The 18,580-nt window shown below is 56.0% G+C and overlaps 1 protein-coding gene across 2 annotated transcripts in view; it reads left to right on the forward strand.

Annotated features, from left to right (window-relative positions):
• PDZRN3 (PDZ domain containing ring finger 3) overlaps positions 1–18,365 on the forward strand; it is a 213,099-nt gene extending 194,734 nt beyond the window's left edge. For both annotated transcript variants that reach the window (XM_079122574.1, XM_079122575.1), the window contains 7 exons: positions 1,758–2,005; positions 4,291–4,378; positions 11,099–11,197; positions 12,292–12,354; positions 13,808–13,909; positions 15,306–15,422; positions 16,030–18,365. In XM_079122574.1, the coding sequence (XP_078978700.1) occupies positions 1,758–2,005; positions 4,291–4,378; positions 11,099–11,197; positions 12,292–12,354; positions 13,808–13,909; positions 15,306–15,422; positions 16,030–17,502 (2,190 nt within the window). In that variant the 3' untranslated portion in view covers positions 17,503–18,365. The remainder of the gene's footprint in view (positions 1–1,757; positions 2,006–4,290; positions 4,379–11,098; positions 11,198–12,291; positions 12,355–13,807; positions 13,910–15,305; positions 15,423–16,029) is intronic.
• The last annotated feature ends 215 nt before the right edge of the window (positions 18,366–18,580 follow it).

Below are 18,580 nucleotides of genomic sequence, written 5' to 3' on the forward strand. Positions count from 1 at the left end.
CCAGCGTGAACTTCCTGGTGCTGCAGGTTGCTTCCCGTCAACCTGTTCCCACCTCGCTCCCTCCCAGCCACGTCCTGGGCCTTCTGGGCCACAGGGAGGGGTCTCGATGGCCTCTGGTTTGGAAAGCTTAGGACTTTCTGTGGGTCCATTCATCCTCTTCTCAGAGGAGGACTGGAATTCAGGGGCAGGATCGACCTGGCCAATGGGTGCTGCCCGCTGGTTAGGGGTGGTGGTACGGCCCTGCTCTTGACTCCTCTGACACAGAGCCGTCCTCGGCCTAGCAATAAGTTTGGTACACTGAGTCCAGTCGTTACTAACAGCCACGTGGGCCTCATTCCTGGGAACCGATCGGACATCTATCCCTCACCCGAGCAACTCTTGCAAAGCCCTGCACCCCGGGAGCTGTTCCATGGGGTCAGAGAGAAAGGGTTTAGAAGACGCAGCAGCCGCACACCAGTGCCCGCCCCAGAGCAGACTGCAAGCCTGCTCCGCATGGCAGGCTACCTGAGGGCAAGCCCAGGGTGCCGGGCAGCCGAGGCCCGGGCTCCCCACTCCTTTTGCCATTCCTAAATAAATGCTAGCACGTGTGTGTGCAAAGAATGGGCTGCTAACCTGAGAGTCAAACTCAGGAACTCCTGGGCACGGCGGCAGAGAGTCTCCACAGAGGGTCTCGGGCACCTGTGCAGCCGTGAGCTGCCATTTATATGCAACATTTCATCCTTGACTTTACACGCCAATCAACCGGCGAGGAAAAATAGCCAAATATTTTGGAGCCTCATGTTTTCCACAATCCGATCATAAGACGTCACCGAATTACCTGCACACACTGTAACAACCTGAACACAATTCCTTGGTTTTGCGGGAGAGGGGAAGGGAGAGGAGGAATTAAGGAGCGGGACACTGTGTTGGTTGGAATGACCTCATTTCTAGAAATAGAAGTCGGGTGTCGTCTCATGTGAGGGTCCTAAGGTACAGCTGCCTTGAGCTACTATCGATGGTATCGTGGGGGAATCCTGGACACAGCTGCTGGGTCGGCCCGCCTTGACTCATCATGTCCACTTGTGGGTTGTTGGGGGTTCTGCGGGGGCAGGAGAACGCTAGGAGCTGCCAACCTCACGGGACAGTGAGAAGCATTGAGGGTCATCAGTAGACAATAGGCACACGATAGGTGCACGCACTGGGCCACATCACTGGCAAAGCACTACACCCAGTGGGAAACAAAGCCGCACCTCCCCCACTGTGCGTTTGGGTTCCTCCTGGTGATCATTTTCTGTTCCCCTCTATGACCTGGGCTGTCCTTTATTCAGTATTTTCAGTGGACTCTTTAGGCAAAGCAGTGAATGCAAGGAAGGTCGCTGTCATGTCCATAAAAGAAAGCCCAGCGACACCGGACGCAAACTAGAAACAGGCCCGGCGCCGAAGCCGCGCGGTGTAATTAATTTCTAGTTAGCTATTATTGCCTGATAAAGTCTGGGCGCCTCGGGCTGGTCTTTTCTTTGCCAGGCAAGATTAGCAAGCGATGAAATTGCATTAAAAGCCATTCCAGGAGGAAGCCAAGACTCCCCCGCTGTGAGATTTATTATTTAATGCCAGATCGGTAGACCCCCACTGAATCCAGAAGGCAGAGAACGGGAGTGCGCTCACACCCAGGGGGCGACCCTCCCACCGGCTGCTCACACCCGAAAGCACTCAGGCCAGGTCTGTCTCTCCGGTTTCTGCTGGATGATAACCTGCGGCACCTGAATGTTTCCCAACAGGTCAACGGCAAAGACTTATCCAGGGCGACTCATGACCAGGCGGTGGAGGCCTTTAAGACAGCCAAAGAGCCCATCGTGGTGCAGGTGCTGAGGAGGACGCCCCGGACCAAGATGTTCACCCCCGCAGCCGAGGCCCAGCTGGTGGACGCCGGCACGCAGACCGACATCACCTTCGAACACATCATGGCCTTGACCAAGATGTCCTCGCCCAGCCCCCCTGTCCTGGACCCCTACCTTCTGCCAGAGGAGTAAGTGGCCTGACTGTGACTCACTGACCTGTCTAGTGCAGACAAGAATGGCGGCAAGTCCTCGCCGTCCACGCGCTCAGCCAGTTAGTACGTCTGACCATTTCCTCCCCGTGGCTCATATTTAGCTTTAGGGTCGTGGAGACAGTAAATCGAATCCTGCTCAAAACCGCTCCGGCATATTAATGGCTCATTATAACCCCGGAGCAGAGTGATTCAGATGATATTCCGAGAACGAAATTACTTACAAATGTCGTAAAAGTTGTTTGGGAATAAAACTTAATCACCGCAAATGGTGATTTGAAGATTTTTTTTGTAGTCACCACCGCAGGGAAAGCTGGTCACCGTGCAGTAGGCAAGAGACGCCGTGGGAGCGTAGAGGGAGCCCCGTGGTGACGCCTTCCGCTGCCCTGGGCGTCCCTTCAAGTCTGCCTCTGTGCAGGGAGCCCACGGTGGCCCACGGACCCGTTAGGCAGCGTGGCTCAGCCCGGCACCCCCTCTCTCCTCCCGTTCAGCTGGAGAGCAGAGCTCAGAACCTTCGAGTCAGATAAACCTGGTGCTCAGATGAATGCCTGGCCCTGGAGCTCGAGAACTTTATTTCCGGGACTTCGTTTTTCCTGTATTAAGATGGGGACAAAATCGGTGTGACTGTCCTAGGATGGTTGGAGGCCGAGCTAACTGAGTAGGAGGCCCTGGGCCTATAAGGGCGAGTGCTCAGGAAGCGGTAGCAGGCCCGCCGCCTGCGTGAAGCCCACCAAACATCAGGAGAGGATGAGGAGAGAGTTCCTGAGACCCACTGGTGGCTTTGTCCCTAGCTGAGGGCATCCCCAGCCCGCCGCTCCACCTGGCTCCACCCGGGTGCAGGGCACCTTATTCTGAGGGTGTGTTCTCTGGCAGGGAACCCGAGTGCTGCCTGTCGGGTTGCTGCTCAGAAGCCAGGGTGAGCACAGGCGTCCGTGGCTCCGTCACATGCTGGACAGAGGCTTGCTGTCCCCGGAACCGCCTCCTTCCCCACCAGTCCCTCCTGTACAGGTGGGGCCTCGGGTGGCAAGGCCACAGGGAACGGCAGGGCCTCAGTCCCAGCTCTCAGCCCCCACGCCCGTGGTGGTACCCCAGTCCATCCCTAGCCGCAGCCGGCCCTCGCTGAGCAGGTCCCCGCCAGCTGCGTGACCGGACAGAGCAGGACGGTGCCACGTTACTGATGAGGCTCTGGGGCCACTCCTGAGGCACGGACGCGGAACCGCCACAGTGACGACCTTTGAGAAGCCAAGCCCCTAATTTCTTCCGAAGTCCAGTTAACGTGACATGACCTTTCCCCCCGGGGCGACTTGAGAAATGTCAGACAAGTCCAGAGGTCAGGCCTCCTCGGGTTCTGGCCAGAGGGTCAGAGGACAGCAGGAGCGGGCGTGGGGAGTGAGCAGGGAGCATTAAGGGGTCAGAAAGCCCAGACCTTCCAGAGGTGTCCTCGGGACTAAAAGCCCCTTAAGTGCAGGCCGTCTGTTTGCCTGATGGGCCAGGAAACCGGAAGCCAGCACTTGTTGGAGCGGCCGCTCATGCCCAAGCTGTCAGAACTGAGCGCCAGGGCCTGCGCTGACCCGAGAAGGTGGGGTCGGGGTCGCCAGCCAACAGCCCCTGGCTGATGCTTCTCCATCAGCCGCTGACCGAGCACGTTGTAATTCCCACTGCCTTGGCCCTACGGGTTCCATTACAGATGTTTCCAGAAGGGGATGGGCTCTGGGGTCCGCGTTTCCCAGGCGCTGACCTAGAGAAACACAGGCGCCTGGCCTCCCAGAGCGACTGGCACGCAGGTCTGCCTGTGCACACTAGCACACGCCCCGCTCAGAGATGTGCCTTCCAGGATGCTTCTGAGTGCCGTCCAAAAAGTTAGAAGAGACCTGTCCCAGGTGACAGCGTGGCAGCTTCAGTCAGGCCCAGAACAGACCTCAGAGGCCAGCACGCATCCTGAGCGCTGCCCCTGGTCCCGCTGGCTTCTGCCCAGCGGCAGAAACCCACCAGCGAAGCACAAGCCGTGGACAGACCGGGCCCCTGCCCGGAGGCCGAGGCCAACACGAGGCAGCCTGAACCCACGGTGCTGGGCTGGGCAAAGCCCGCCTCGCCCTCCCTTGAGCCTTGCATCTCAGCTGCTTCCAGAAAGCAGGCTTTAGGGAAACGGCAGGACCATGAGGCTGGTGGCCCTGAGCAGAGGAGAGTCCGGAAGGGCCGCCCGTGCCGCCGGCGAAGGACAGACACTCACCCGGGGCGGCTCACAGGTCTCTCTCTCCTTTCAGGCACCCCTCGGCCCACGAATACTACGACCCCAACGACTACATGGGGGACATCCATCAGGAAATGGACCGCGAGGAGCTGGAGCTGGAGGTATGGCGCCTTGTCCCCTCTCTCGGGTCGCTGTCACGAGCACAGAATGCTGCTCGGCTCTCTGGACGCTGAGCTGGCAGGTGCTGATGAGCACTGTCAAAAGTAGGAGTCCTTCCGGGCACGAATGGACCGTTCCCTGCCCTCACGTCGAGACAGAGCTTCACAATCAGGTCCCAAAAGCAGGAGAGTTGAGAGGGAGCACAGCGAGTCTTGTCCTCAGCCTGGGGCTCCCTGCCCTCCGCACTCCTGCCAACCCCAGGAAACCTCACCACCCACCTATTACACCATGGCCACCTGTCACTCAGGGTGACTGCCCACCAGCAGGTGACCGATGACTACAGTGAACGCTGGCCCACCCCACACGGGCTGGCCCGCTGATTCTCCTGCTCCGAGTTGGCTAACACGGAGCTTGAAGAAATTAAGCCACTAACTCTCCCTAAGCAAGGGCCAGAGAGGACTGGAGATTCGAGATGCCACCCGAGATCAAAGTGACCTCTGCTAAGTTTTAAAATAAGCTTAGGGGACACCAGAAAGCCCCCCAAGTCCTACTTATTCTCCCTTCAGAAAGGGTAATAGAAAAGAAAATTCCATGATGTAGTTGTTTGTGTCCTATTTCAATGTGTTTTCCAAAACTACAAGTATTTCTGAAAACTGATTTTTAAGGAAGGGTCATAGGGTACCTTTTATAAAGGTACCTGATGTTGACAGGTGAGCCGTTGGCACCATGAGAAGATCAACCAGGGAAAACCCACAACACAGATCCAAGATCCAATCTCATGTCCAACTGCTGTGGGTGCTGGGCCACCCACTGAGGCTGGGCAGTTATTCAGCAGCAGAGGTCCCAGGCAGTGACAGACGTCCCTGACTAGTTAGAAAAGTTAAAAAATAAAAGAAAGAAAGGCTGTGTCCCTCAAGCATCCCTTTCACGAAACCCAGGCTTCTCATTCAAACCAGAGAAACTGAACCCACCACTCACTGTAGCCAAGTGGGGTCAAATCAAAGTGTCTCTCGCTAGCAGCATGACTGACTGATTTTATTTGAAAATTTCAAACTGTCCCTAACTGCATCTGGTCTGCACAGGAATGGCACTTATTCTAACTATAAAAACGCCTGACTGTTTCTGCTCCCCGTCACCCACCAACCCACGCACCTGCCCTTCACTCTGCTCCAGAAAATGTAGCCTCGCTATTTTTCAAAAGAGAATAAGGATTCTGCCTCTTATTTGCAGTGTCCTATCTCCCCAGGGCCAGGGCCAGTCGCAGAAGCAGCTAAGGACTCCTTCATAACACTTGTCCTTGAAGCTGTTGATGAACCCCCAGAGGGAGTTCCACGATCAAATCCATTTGGGAAATGTCACCTTGGACAAAACAAGACAGATTTCTAAGAGGAGTCTGGGAATCCTGACTCCTGAATTGTCAGGGGAAGAGAGGCAAACAGTAGGCAGATTTCCCAAACCTCTTTGGCCAAGTTTAGATACCTGTTTATATTTCCTCATTGTGTCTTTCTGGGCACTGTTGGAAGGGCTGATAATCTTTCATCAGATAACATCACCTTTATGTATGTATGTATGTATGTATGTATGTATGTGTTTGTGCCAGGGATTGAACCCAGGGGTGCTTTACCACCGAGCCACATCTCCAGCCATTTTTATTTTTTATTTTGAGACAGGGTCTCGCTCAGTTGCTGAGGCTGGCTTTGAACCTGAGATCCTCCTGCCTCAGCCTCCTGAGCCGCTGGGATGACAGGTGTGCACCACCGCGCCCGGCTGACTTGGCTTTGTGACGACCTTCGTAACCGTGACAAAGCAGAGGTCTTCTCAAAGCTCTCGAACACCTCAGGAGCTAGATGGGTGGACTTTCAGCCTCTAGTGGCTAAGCTTGACTTTATAGCAGTGGCTTCCGTTTTTACTTTCTAATACCTTTGAGACCCTGATAGAAGCCAGCTGACCGTGGACAAGTGCTCCTGTCCCCAGGAGATTGACTGTTCCCCGCGGCCCCACAGTGTCTGCCCAACTGGGTCCATTCTGTCTTTGTTGTGAGTGTCACCAGAACTGTTACTTGATTTCTATTTCTCTTTAAGTCAAATCGATTTATCTAAACCAAAGTAGTTCTCATTCCACTGCCTCAAATAGAAAATCAGCACCAACCACCATAAATAGAAAGTTCATACATTTAAATGCAGTAGACCTGAGACAGTGTTCAGTCCTGTGCTCTGGGGCCTGCCGGGGGCCAGCAGCCTGGCCACCCCATGCCACTGTCCCCTTTCTCTAGGGAGGTGAGCTGGAATTAAGGAGGAATTCGGACTAGTCAACGCTGACCCGTCTGCCTAAAGCAAGTAGCCTTCAGGGTGCTCTCTGGAGTTTGGTGGGAACCAGTTCTCTAGGACCTGCTTACCCTGGGCACGAGGACCAGCACCACCCTCCCCTGGGAGATGGGAGAGCTGCAGAAACAGCCCAGCCCACCCAAGGTCCCCAGGCCTCTGTGCACGTCGAGGTCAGAGGAGGCCTGGGTCCTCCTCCCCAGCTTCCGTTGTGCACGTCATCGCTGCAGGGTGGAGACGTGCCTGGGTGACCAGACCATCCAGACCACCCCAACGGAGCCAGGTCACCATGGCCTAGAAAGGAGGAGCCCCCAGGGGACACATGATATTGTGAAGACTCTTCCCACGAGTAAAAGCAGAGACATAGCATCCAAGTGTTCAGAAAGCTCAGGCACCTTAAGTTCTAGAACTTTGATACCCCCAAGGCTTTACCTCTGTGCTTATTACAAATAAGCTTTGTTGAGCATCCCTGACATTGAATCTACTGTTTGGCCCTTAAAAATGCAAGACCAGAAAGTCACCGCCTGGCTGCCCTTAAGGGGCTCACGAGCCATTAGGACATTGACATCCGCCTTTAACCTCCTGAACGTGAACGTCTCTGGCTCCTTGGAACCATGCTTACCCCAAGCACTGTGTGCCCACAGAGGCGGGAGGGCTGTTTCCTCCTCTGTCTTCCATCCATGGCAGCCTAGGGTGGGTTATCATAAAGTGAAGCCTCCTGCAAGTCTGTGCCTCTTTCCTCCTGTCTTGCCACACCCAGACGTGAGGCCACCCACCCTGTTCTGAGCTAGAAGACCATTAGGGCCAAGCAGACCCCAACACCATACTCCTGCATCTCCAAAACCATGAGCTAAGTACTTCCTTTCTGTAGAAAGTACCTAGCTTCAGGTATTTTGTTACAGTAGCACAAAACACACACACTCTCCCCCTGGGCCACTGCAGCCACCACCAGCAGGGCATCTCCATCAGAGAACAGTAGCCCAATGCCCAGGGCATCTCAGAGGCCCATCTGCAGATATCGCTTGCCCTGTTTACGAAGGGTAAAAACTCACTCCCTTGCTGACTCTCTCCCAGTTTCCTAAAGTGGACCCCCTTTTCAGGGACACTGTTACAAACCTGCCATCCCTGCTTCTCACCGGATTTCTAGAGCGGGGTCTGCCTTCTGGGCTCCATTCCCTTTTGTTCCACCTGCTGGATTCTATGTCAGAAGACTCAGGCCTGTTTTTGAGCAGGGGGTATCTCAACAAAACATCTAGTCCAGTTAGACCCAAGTCAGCACCTCCGAAGGAAGAGGCAGGCCCACGGACGCGGCTCGTGAAGAGACTAGAGCGTGGCTGGGATGTTATCAAAGCCACTGGGCGCAGAGGAAGACAGATGGCCTCACCTTCCAAGTACACACAGTGATCGCAGCAGGCACGCGTCAGCTCCCCATTCCTGTGAAACTGCTCGGAGTTGACGGGGTCGGCCCCAAGTGCACCCCAGGGCTAAGCCGCCAAATCATTACCCATAAATTCCCAGGTACTGAACACCTGTGCAGGCCTCCTCGTAGGCAGTGAAGAAGGGAGATAGACGTCTGAAGGAGGCTTTCTGCCATCTACCATTTTGATTTCCCCAGCGACCCTGCCGCAGCGTCCGATGATGTCGCTGTGAGACCTGTCTGGAAAGGGAGGCTCGTTCCCACAGGGAGCCGGGACGGCCTCCGCTCCTGCTTTCCTAGGGGCCGTGAGCCGATCAGGTGGGATCGGGGTGGTCCTGGAGGTTACTCGGAGGCTCCAGCCAATCTGGAAATTTCCCACTTCCGGCCCTGCCCTGCCCTGAGCGTGTCCGCCTCCCCTGGCTCTGCCCCTCCCGAGCACTGACCCCTCCGAGCAGGCCTCCGAGCACAGCGTGGCCCGCAGTCGCTCCCGGGTCTCGGCAGAGCTCAGCCTTCCCTGAGGCCCGCCCGCCTCTGCCGGCAGCACACGTCCCCCCAGAGCTGGGCCCTTATAGTCCCACTGTCCCACTGTCTGGCACGGACTGTTAAGTGTCTGCCGAGGGAAGAAGTCCATGCTGTCACCCATCTCGGGGGAAACGGCCGTGTTGCCAGACCCATCCCCATACCCCACGTGGTGCTGTCCATGGGTGGAGGCCCAGGAAGCGCACATGACATTCCGTGTGTCGTAAGGCCAAGAGCTGCACATCAGTGACCGGCTGCTTGGAGGTGTTGGCAATCTCTGAATCAGCGCTCAGTGTCCCCTTTCACCACAGTGGCCGGTGCTGAGACAGAGCATTCGAAACACCCAGGGGCAATGCCCCCTCCATCCTCCTAATTGGAATATGGTGTCAGTTTTATCTGAAACGTTGGGCTGAGCTGTTTATCCAGTAGTCCATCTAGCCCAGTAAGGAACAGGACACCATGATGGGGTGGCCACGTCCAGATAAAGCTAATACATAATGCATGCCACGTTGATTAATGGGTGTCTCTGAAATCTCATCTCCATATCAGGGACAGATATGTACTGATAACCTCTGCTTTCAGTGAGGTGCTCCGTGGGGCAGGGCTGACTCAGAGGCAGAAAGAAACGGAATTTACAGACCACCCAGGAAGTCAGAGGAATTTCAACTCCCACCGAGTCCCCAGATGTCATTTCTCAAGTCGAAACCGTGGAATGGCCGGGAAGGTGGCTAGGTGGCTTGCCCGGTGAAATTCCGTTGCTCCCAGACTAGACAGAAGGAGACGCCGGCACTCAGGAAGTCCTCTCCTTGACCCGAATCTAATGAATGCACCTCAGCCACCGGGGAAGTTTGGAACGCCAGAGTGACAGGCGACTAGGCTGCTTGTGTTTTGAAAATGGGTTACCCCCCAAAATCGGGAAGGAGCTGCCCTCGTGGCCAGATATGGCCCTTCAGCCCACGCGTAGCCTGGTTTCTAACAGGAGGGAGGCAGTTTCTATCTATTACAACCGAATTAGGAGACGTTAATAGGGTTTTGTTTAATAGGGTTTTGTTTAATGAGAGTTTACCATGTTGCCAGGGCTATAATTAGGAAGTCGCTGAATTAACATATCAGTGATCAGAAGAGAAATAAGGGCATCCTGTTGAGGGGTCACTGAACTGTGCCCACTCTGCTCCCAACGACTGCAACGCCAGGCAAGCACGCCTGCACCCACTTATTAAACCACCCCCTGCTGAGGGTTAGGCAGAGGCTCATGCAGAACAATGACCTTGTGAGGAAGCTTCTAGAGAGGGGGCTGCCTGTCCTCGCCGTCCTAACCCTAACCCCTCCACAGAGCAGCCGGGGCCCTCTAACGGCCAGTCGAGCCACAGCAGTCCTCACTCACCCCCCTCTGGCCGGGTCCCCAGGATGCTGGAGTAAGATCTCCGCGTCTCACCCTAGCCTGTGGTGGCCCACGTCCCAGCCACACTCAGCCTGCCTCTGCTTTGCGGAGAGCACTCTGACCACGCTGGCCCAGGGCCTTTGCACCTGCTAGCCTCTGCCAGGAGAGCATCATGGGGGTGCCCTGCCTTTCAGAAGGGAAGGCTCAAGGAGTGGCTGCCAAGTAGCCCTTTTGAGCTTCTCCACAAAGAACTGCATCCTCCTCACCCTCCAAGAAGGGCCAGGGGAGAGGCCCCTGGGAGAGGGTCCTGAGAGACAGAGGCATGAAAACTCTCTGAGAACCACTGCCCCCTCCTAGCGGGCAAGCAGGAACGCTGAAATTCAGATCAAAGGATCACCAGGTGGCCTTCCCGTGGTCCTGTGGCTGACGGCTGCAAACAGACCCCTGGACGCCCTCAGAGAGCCCAGAGGAGCCTCACAGAGCTGCCCTGGTCTTCAGGGTTCTGCTTCACCCTGGGGGCCCACCGATGGGCGCATAGAGTGACACTCCTTGTCACCTGCAGATGAAACTAATTTCCCGACTGTAGACATCACAGCACTGGGTGCATGCGACCCGGTTCCTCTCCTTTCTGGGATGGATGGATGCGTAACCCGTGTGCGTGGCCTTTGTGAATCTGGGGAGTGGGACCGGAAAGCCCCTCACGGAACACACTGCAAACCCTGGCTCCAAGGCGGCCGGGTGGCCCGGGGTGTGGAAACAGTCCTGTGTGGTCGACACTGAAGGAACGCTTTCTAAAAGCCCTACGCCTGAGGTCTTGACACTGAGTGAAATATGGGTAATTTTTCTTGGGGAGGATCAATAAAATAACTATTTTCAAAATGACTTTCTATTGACTGAAGGGTCAGAAATGCCCTGGGCATTGATCTCATGCCCATAATCACTTTTGTTGAGTAAGTTAAGCCAGCTCTACACAGTCGAATGCAGAGAACTCCCGTTCATCATTTAAACAGAGTATCTCCCCAGCGCCCGCCATCCCGTGCCTGGCTGCCTGCGGGCGCTCACGGGTGTGCCCTTCTTTGTCTAGGAGGTGGACCTCTACAGAGTCAACAGCCAGGACAAGCTGGGCCTCACCGTGTGCTACCGCACGGACGACGAGGACGACATTGGCATCTACATAAGTGAGGTACGAGCGCCTTGCCCCAGACTCTCATGTCAGGGCCCTTGAATGAGAAACGAGACCCTCTAGCGTTCACCGGCCCTGTGCCAGCTCCTCGGGAGGCGTCTGCAGAGACGCAGACCCATTGCTCAGGCTCCCTCGGAGTCCGCGGGCCTGCGTCTTTGCGGGGGGTTAGGCCCTACCATTGGCATCCAGGGCAAAGTCACCCCTCGCAAGCCACAACTCAGCCACAACAAGGAGTCGTGTCCGTGGTTGTGTGTTCAGCCCCGAGGGCGCGGCAGACTGCCATTTCCCAGACAGGTTCACTGAGTAGACGGGCAGACGGAATCGGGCTTTTTAAAACCCGCCTCGCCAGCCCTTTTAGGGGAGTACATCTCGCCGAGTTCATCCAAGTCAGAGGTGACGTGTGTCAATGCCGAAGCGCACGACAAGAGCGACCAGAACTGCCTGCAAAGGCGCAGACCTCCACGCGGACACTTAACCGTGCACCCCCCTCCCCGCAGGCCCGGAAGCCCAATTTTGTCAGAAAACACAACCTGCCTGTCTGGGAACGAGCCCAGGGATGTGCTTTCTGGAGTTTACGATTATCCAGCTGGACGCACATCGCCACGCAGCTGTGCATGCTGCATGATTGGGTTAGGACATCCCTCCCGCTGGGTCCCACTTGTCTCAATCACCTTTCATTTTTAAAGTTATCCCCCCCAAATTTAATATAAGCATTCAGCATAAAATAATCAAGGTATGGTTGCTAATCAACATAACAATGGGTACCCTGGAGCCTGCTCTGCGCTGCCGAGTTGATTTTAATTACTGCGGATGCACCACCAGCGGGCGAAGCCGCCTCCCGGCCCCGGGCCTGAGAGACTGTGGATGCTGCTGCGTTCGGAGGCTGCCAGGCAGGGATGCAGGACCAGCTCTGGCAGGGCTCAGAGGCAGATCAGTGCTCGTCTGCGTTTGCACAGCACTGAGTCTTGTTCCCATCCCCACAAGACAGAGAGACAGGAGCACACGTCCCTGGAGGAGAGATGACCTCGGACACGGGCCGGCCGGGCTTGCTTCCCTGCTCGTCCGCGTCATCTGACAGGTCTGCTCTGTTTCAGATCGACCCAAACAGCATCGCGGCCAAGGACGGGCGCATCCGCCAAGGGGACCGCATCATCCAGGTAGGTCTGCTTGCAGCTGGTGGCCTCGGCGCTGCCTGTCACCAAAGAACAAACTCAGTCTGAGAGTAGCTCTGAGGTTGAAGCGTCCAGGAACCCAGGCGTGTGGCGGGTTCCAAGGAGGGCACAGGACCAGCTGGCGCACCTCATTGCCTGCATGCTGCAGGGGCCAAGGACCTGGCATGGCTGACGCAAGGGCCACAGTCTGCACCTGTGAGCCAGGGGAAATCTCACTGAGGCCCACTCATCTTGGACGAAGCACCTGAAGTTGGGTCTTGTCCTTGAAAACGGGAACCTCGTTAGCAAATTAAGCAATTGAGAAGTCTTCAATTTCAAGGCTCAGCATTTAGCGGTCACTGGAATGGCTTCTACCGGTGACATCTTTACTTTGCGTGCTGTTGTTCTTCCGGGCCAAGCGAGACCCTTTGGTTCTCCTCCTGCTGAGACCTTTTTAATCTCTCAGAAATTGAGATTCCTGGCTTCACAAGGTTCCACAGGCTTCCTCTCTAATCCACTGTGTCTATTTTCCCCATTATATGTCACCATGCATCATTTTGGCCTCCTCCTCCTGTGACCCCCCCGACCCCCGCCGTTTCCCAGCCAGAACCTCAGCGGCTAGAGACTCCTTCCCTGGGAAAGTGACCTCACCTTCACTCTCAAAGCGCAGAGTGCTCAGCAGCACCTTTTCTGGGTGCCGCCGTCTTCCGCTGACCTTTATGTTTGAGGAGGGAGGCCCTTAGAGTGTCCCCAAGGCCTGCTGGGATGGCATAGTCTTCTCTGCCTCCACCACGTGGCCGCAGCCCTCCTGCCCCTGGGCCATTGGGGCTGGTCACAGTAACCAGCCATCTCTCCTTTTGCTGCCTGCTGGTTCCCTGGCATGAGGTGGCGAATCAGTGGGAGGAAGGACGTCCCCCTCGATGGCATGCCCCAGGGAGCCATCCCCCTGCAGCTAAGACCTGCAGAGCTGGGTCTCTGGAGCAGGGGAATGCACTGTGCAAGAAGGTCGTCAGGTGTGCTGTATCCCTCCCACTCCAAAGAAGTCCACACTAAGCTGGGGCCCCAACACCAACCACATCATTCCATTCCCCCTACCCTCCACCTCCTCAAGTCTCATCTGACCCACTGCCACCTCCTCTCCCATGTAATCCAAAAAGATCTCCACCAGCGCCGCACCATCTTCCCGAAACTCCGGCCCAGATGTGGTGTCTGGTCAAGTCGCTTAGAGGCGCCCTCTACCACAGGAGGGCTTCCCAGTGCTCCCCAGTCCTTCCCCACGTCCACCTGTGGGGATCCTTCCTGGACCAGAGAGGCCACGTCCGTCTGGGCCCAGCCTCCCCTTCCTAGATGCAGCAACTCCAGATAAAGGAAGTGCCCTGTCCAGCTCCGACAGGGTGACAGACGCAGGCCTAAGCAGCCCACCCACTCTGGATTCTGGTTTTTTTGGGGTTCTTTTTAGATCAATGGGATTGAGGTACAGAACCGCGAAGAGGCCGTGGCTCTTCTGACCAGTGAGGAAAATAAGAACTTTTCATTGCTCATTGCAAGACCGGAGCTCCAGGTGAGTTGGCTTCCCCACAGGAACCCGGCTTCGTGTTACTAGAAGCTAGCCGCCAGCCCCCAGCCCCCAGCCCCCAGTTCCCACGATCCTGAAATTGAACATGGAGGCACCACGTCACTTGAAGCACAGCTAAACATGCTGTGACTTGGTGCACAGTATCTTGGGACCACTTAGGACCACTCCACACTGAAGGTCAGGCAGGGCGCTTAATGAGGTGAACCAGGGGAATGGAGTCGGGGACAAGAACTCGGGGAGGCAAACGTCACTAGACACTAACTAGCCCTCAGCGACCATCTGAGAAGTCAGCGCCTGGCCCTGCGCAGAGCACGTGACGCACCTCTCAGCCTTCCCGGGAGACTGGCATTCCCAGTGGTTCTGGTTACCGAGCCCAGGACAGAGGGTGGGGGAGTGCAGAGGGACGCTGGCCCCAGCAATCTGATCGGAAACCACTGGGCTGCACTGACCCTCCCGGCAGAGGGGCCACCAACGTGTGCAGGTGCCTCCAGCCAGGTGCCGGGCAGCAGATCCATTTTGGTCAGAAACCCAAGTGGAAAATACTCCAGAGGCAGTGACACACAGAATACCCGAGTTGGGCTGGGGACATAGCTCAGTGGGTAGAGTGCTCGACTCACAAGCACAAGGCCCTGGGTTCAAATCCCCAGTACCGCAAAAAAAAAAAAAAAAAAAAAAAAAAAAAATACCCGAGTCATTGTCTTGACGCTGCAGGAAACTTCATAGCAACCTCACCAGGAGTCAACCCACTTGTTCTTAAAGGGCCACATAATAATCATCTGCTTCAGGTGGCCAAGTGGTCTCAATGGCAGTGGCTGGACTCTGCCACTGTAGCCCAAAGGCACAGACAATGCATAAGCAACTGTGTTCAACTCTGAAGGCGAGCCTGTGCGTCGCAGAGGCTTCCTCCAAATACCTCCAAATAGTCTGCTCTTTGACAGGCCAAAGGGGTGAAGGCCTGGCTGGAGTTATATCCTCGGCCACAGCTAGTTAGCGGACCTACTTCCAGCAGAAAGAACTTTTCACATTAGCAATGATTCTCTCCGGGGCCTGCTAAATGCATCCGGGGGGCCAGTGAGGACACGGAGCTAGATCTACCTGTGACCTATTCACTGATCTAGATGAAAAAGCTTCACTCGGGGGCGGGAGGGGAATAAAAACGGGTGTCCTCCAGTGACTTCCCACGTACCCATGGGGCCAGTCCCTTTACTGTGGGGAGGGGGCAGTCGTGTGCCCTGCAGCACAGTGGGAACACCACGTTTCGATGAGTCTTGCAGGGAGCCCTAGAAGGATCCGTCCCCAGGGCACTGTCCACTGTCCGAGAATAAATTAGAAAGGGCAACCAAAAGGACACTTGTAACCCTGTGGGCCGCTGCTTCCCCAGCTGGACGAGGGCTGGATGGACGACGACAGGAACGACTTTCTGGATGACCTGCACATGGACATGCTGGAGGAGCAGCACCACCAGGCCATGCAGTTCACAGCCAGCGTGCTCCAGCAGGTGAGCCAGGGCTGGCTGCCCGCGCCGCAGAGCTGCAGAAAGCGCCCTCCCTCCTGCTTTCCTGCCATTAAGACCATCCCAAAGCACCCGCCCAGAAGACGGGAACCTGCTTAAGTGCTCTCGAGCTGAGCCAGAGGGAAAAGTAAGCCCATATCCCTGGCCCAGCTGCCACGCTGAGCGGGCTTAGCTGACCTTCTGGTATTTGTTGGCGCCAGTATAGCTGGAGAGGAGTAAGCCACGCTTTTGAAAGTGAAGCGATTCCCTCTGTCCAATCGGGGCTTCTCAGAGCCCAGTACTGCCCTCCTGTGCCCTCCCATGGTGAGGGTCACAGTCCCCACTTACTGAGCCCCTTATGAGCTCGCCATGCATCCTAGGACCCCTGCACTGCTCTGTTAGACTGGTTCGCTGAGATAACAATTATTATTAATTCCCACTGGACACAAAGATGAGCGAGTCGCCTAGAGCAGGGTGCCCAGGTGGGCAGAGGCAGCGCTGCCTAATGCCCAGGCCCTGGGCCGCTGTCCTACTGTCAGCCCTAGAAACGCCGCGCCAGCCCCTCCAGAAACACTTGTCCCACAAGGTGATCGTGTTGTTTTCTCCTGCGCAGAAGAAGCACGAGGAAGACGGCGGGACCACGGACACGGCCACCATCCTGTCCAACCAGCACGAGAAGGACAGTGGCGTGGGGCGCACGGACGAGAGCACTCGCAACGACGAGAGCTCGGAGCAGGAGAACAACGGCGACGACGCCACGGCATCCTCCAACCCGCTGGCGGGCCAGAGGAAGCTCACGTGCAGCCAGGACACGCTGGGCAGCGGCGACCTGCCCTTCAGCAACGAGTCCTTCGTGTCGGCCGACTGCACGGACCTGGACTACCTGGGCATCCCGGTGGACGAGTGCGAGCGCTTCCGCGAGCTGCTGGAGCTCAAGTGCCAGGCGCAGAGCGGTGGCGCCTACGGGCTGGGCGACGCGGCCCGGAGCGAGCCCGAGAGCGTGGACCGCGAGCTGGAGCTGCTCAACGAGGAGCTGCGCAGCATCGAGCTCGAGTGCCTGAGCATCGTGCGCGCGCACCGGCTGCAGCAGCTGCGGGAGCAGGCGCGCGAGCCCTGGCTGCTGCCGCCCGGCGCCTTCCGCAGCTGCGCCGGCGGGGACGGGCGCAGGCGCGAGCTGGCCGACATCACCGAGCTGCCTGAGAAGTCCGACAAGGACAGCTCGAGCGCCTACAACACCGGCGAGAGCTGCCGCAGCACGCCGCTGGCCCTCGAGCTGTCCCCCGATAACTCCCTGCGGAGGGCGGCCGAGGCGGGCGCCGAGGCCAGCCTGCTGGCCATCACCGAAGACCCCGAGGCCGGCGCCCCCATCTACAGCGCCTCGGCCCAAGAGCCCGAGCTCGGGCCGCCCCTGGAGGGCACGGAGCGCAGGGCGGAGGGCAGCCGCAGCCCGCAGCTGCGCGGTGCCTGCCCGCCCGCCGCCGCGCACTCGCCCTACAAGCACGCGCATATCCCAGCGCACGCGCAGCACTACCAGAGCTACATGCAGCTCATCCAGCAGAAGTCGGCCGTGGAGTACGCGCAGAGCCAGATGAGCCTGGTGAGCATGTGCAAGGACCTCAGTTCCCACCCCGCCGAGCCGCGCATGGAGTGGAAGGTGAAGATCCGCAGCGACGGCACGCGCTACATCACCAAGCGGCCGGTGCGCGACCGCCTGCTGCGCGAGCGCGCCCTCAAGATCCGCGAGGAGCGCAGCGGCATGACCACCGACGACGACAACATGAGCGAGATGAAGATGGGCCGCTACTGGAGCAAGGAGGAGCGCAAGCAGCACCTGGTGAAGGCCAAGGAGCAGCGGCGGCGGCGCGAGTTCATGATGCAGAGCCGGCTGGACTGCCTGAGAGAGCAGGGCGCCGAGGACAGGCGGGAGGTGAGCATCCTGGAGCTGAGCCACAAGAAGATGATGAGGAAGAGGAACAAGAAGATCTTCGACAACTGGATGACCATCCAGGAACTCCTGACGCACGGCACCAAGTCCCCCGACGGCACCCGCGTGTACAACTCCTTCCTGTCGGTGACCACGGTATGACCTCCCCGTCCGCGTCTGTACATAGAGACCACCACCGCTGGGGTGGATTCCTGCCTCGTTCAATGCGGCACGTTTTTGTATATAAGACAAACACAGGCGGCCCGTTCAGGTGGCCAAGCCCGCGACCTGGGTGTCAGCTCTGTTGAGTGGAGGTCGGACACACCCTCTACTGTCTTCGAAGGCAATACTAACAAATGGCTTTTTTCAAACAGCAATTGTAATTTTTTACTTGTATCCTTTTACATAAAGTGTTTAAATTGCAAAAAGATCTTTTATTAAGCATACTTTCACAGAATAACTTGTTGAAACTATATTCATATTAAAAAAAAAAAAAGTTAAACACACTTTTTGTTTCCCCTGCCTAAAACACAAATACAACTGCCGTATGTATTTTTAACGGAACCCTATTTTATAACGTTTCTCTGCTGAATGTGTTTCATATGACTGACCATTAATATATTATGTAGGTCACGGTTTCAACTCAAAACCACCGACTTCTGTGGTTAACGATTTAGTACAAATAACCAAACCAGCACTGCTTAGACTTGGAATATACATTTAAACATTTTTTCCTGGGGAAGGTTCCTAAGAGAGTGTAAAGGTTTTAACAGGAAAGCAAAATATCCTGCAGCTTTATGGGAGTTTAAAGCATGTTTGCAAATGTTGCAGCCTGTTGGAAGATTTTGCATGTACAGGAAAGTTGTCCATGGAGATGGTTTGTGAAATTTTAAGTGTTCATTGTAGTCAACCTTTGCTTTGTAGATTTGAAGGTACAGACTTATACAAGCAAGTTCATGAAATCACGATTAGTTACAAACATTAAGTAAAAATGAAGTTAAAATAAATTATTATTTTCTATTTGATATGTTTTGATGTGATTCCTCATTTTGCAGTGGTACTCACAAAATAAAAGCCTTTTGCAGTGTTTATTTTTTTGTTGGTTGTATGACCCACTACCTTGGAAGGATTTAGCTCTTTCAGCCTAGAAATCAGTGACATCAATAAACCAAGATCTAGCAGCACTGAACAAGGAAGCAGATGCACCATACATAGCATCCTGCATTCTGACAGCTTGACG

Source organism: Sciurus vulgaris (assembly GCF_902686455.1).
Source record: "Sciurus vulgaris genome assembly, chromosome: 19".
Classification (NCBI taxonomy): domain Eukaryota; kingdom Metazoa; phylum Chordata; class Mammalia; order Rodentia; family Sciuridae; genus Sciurus; species Sciurus vulgaris.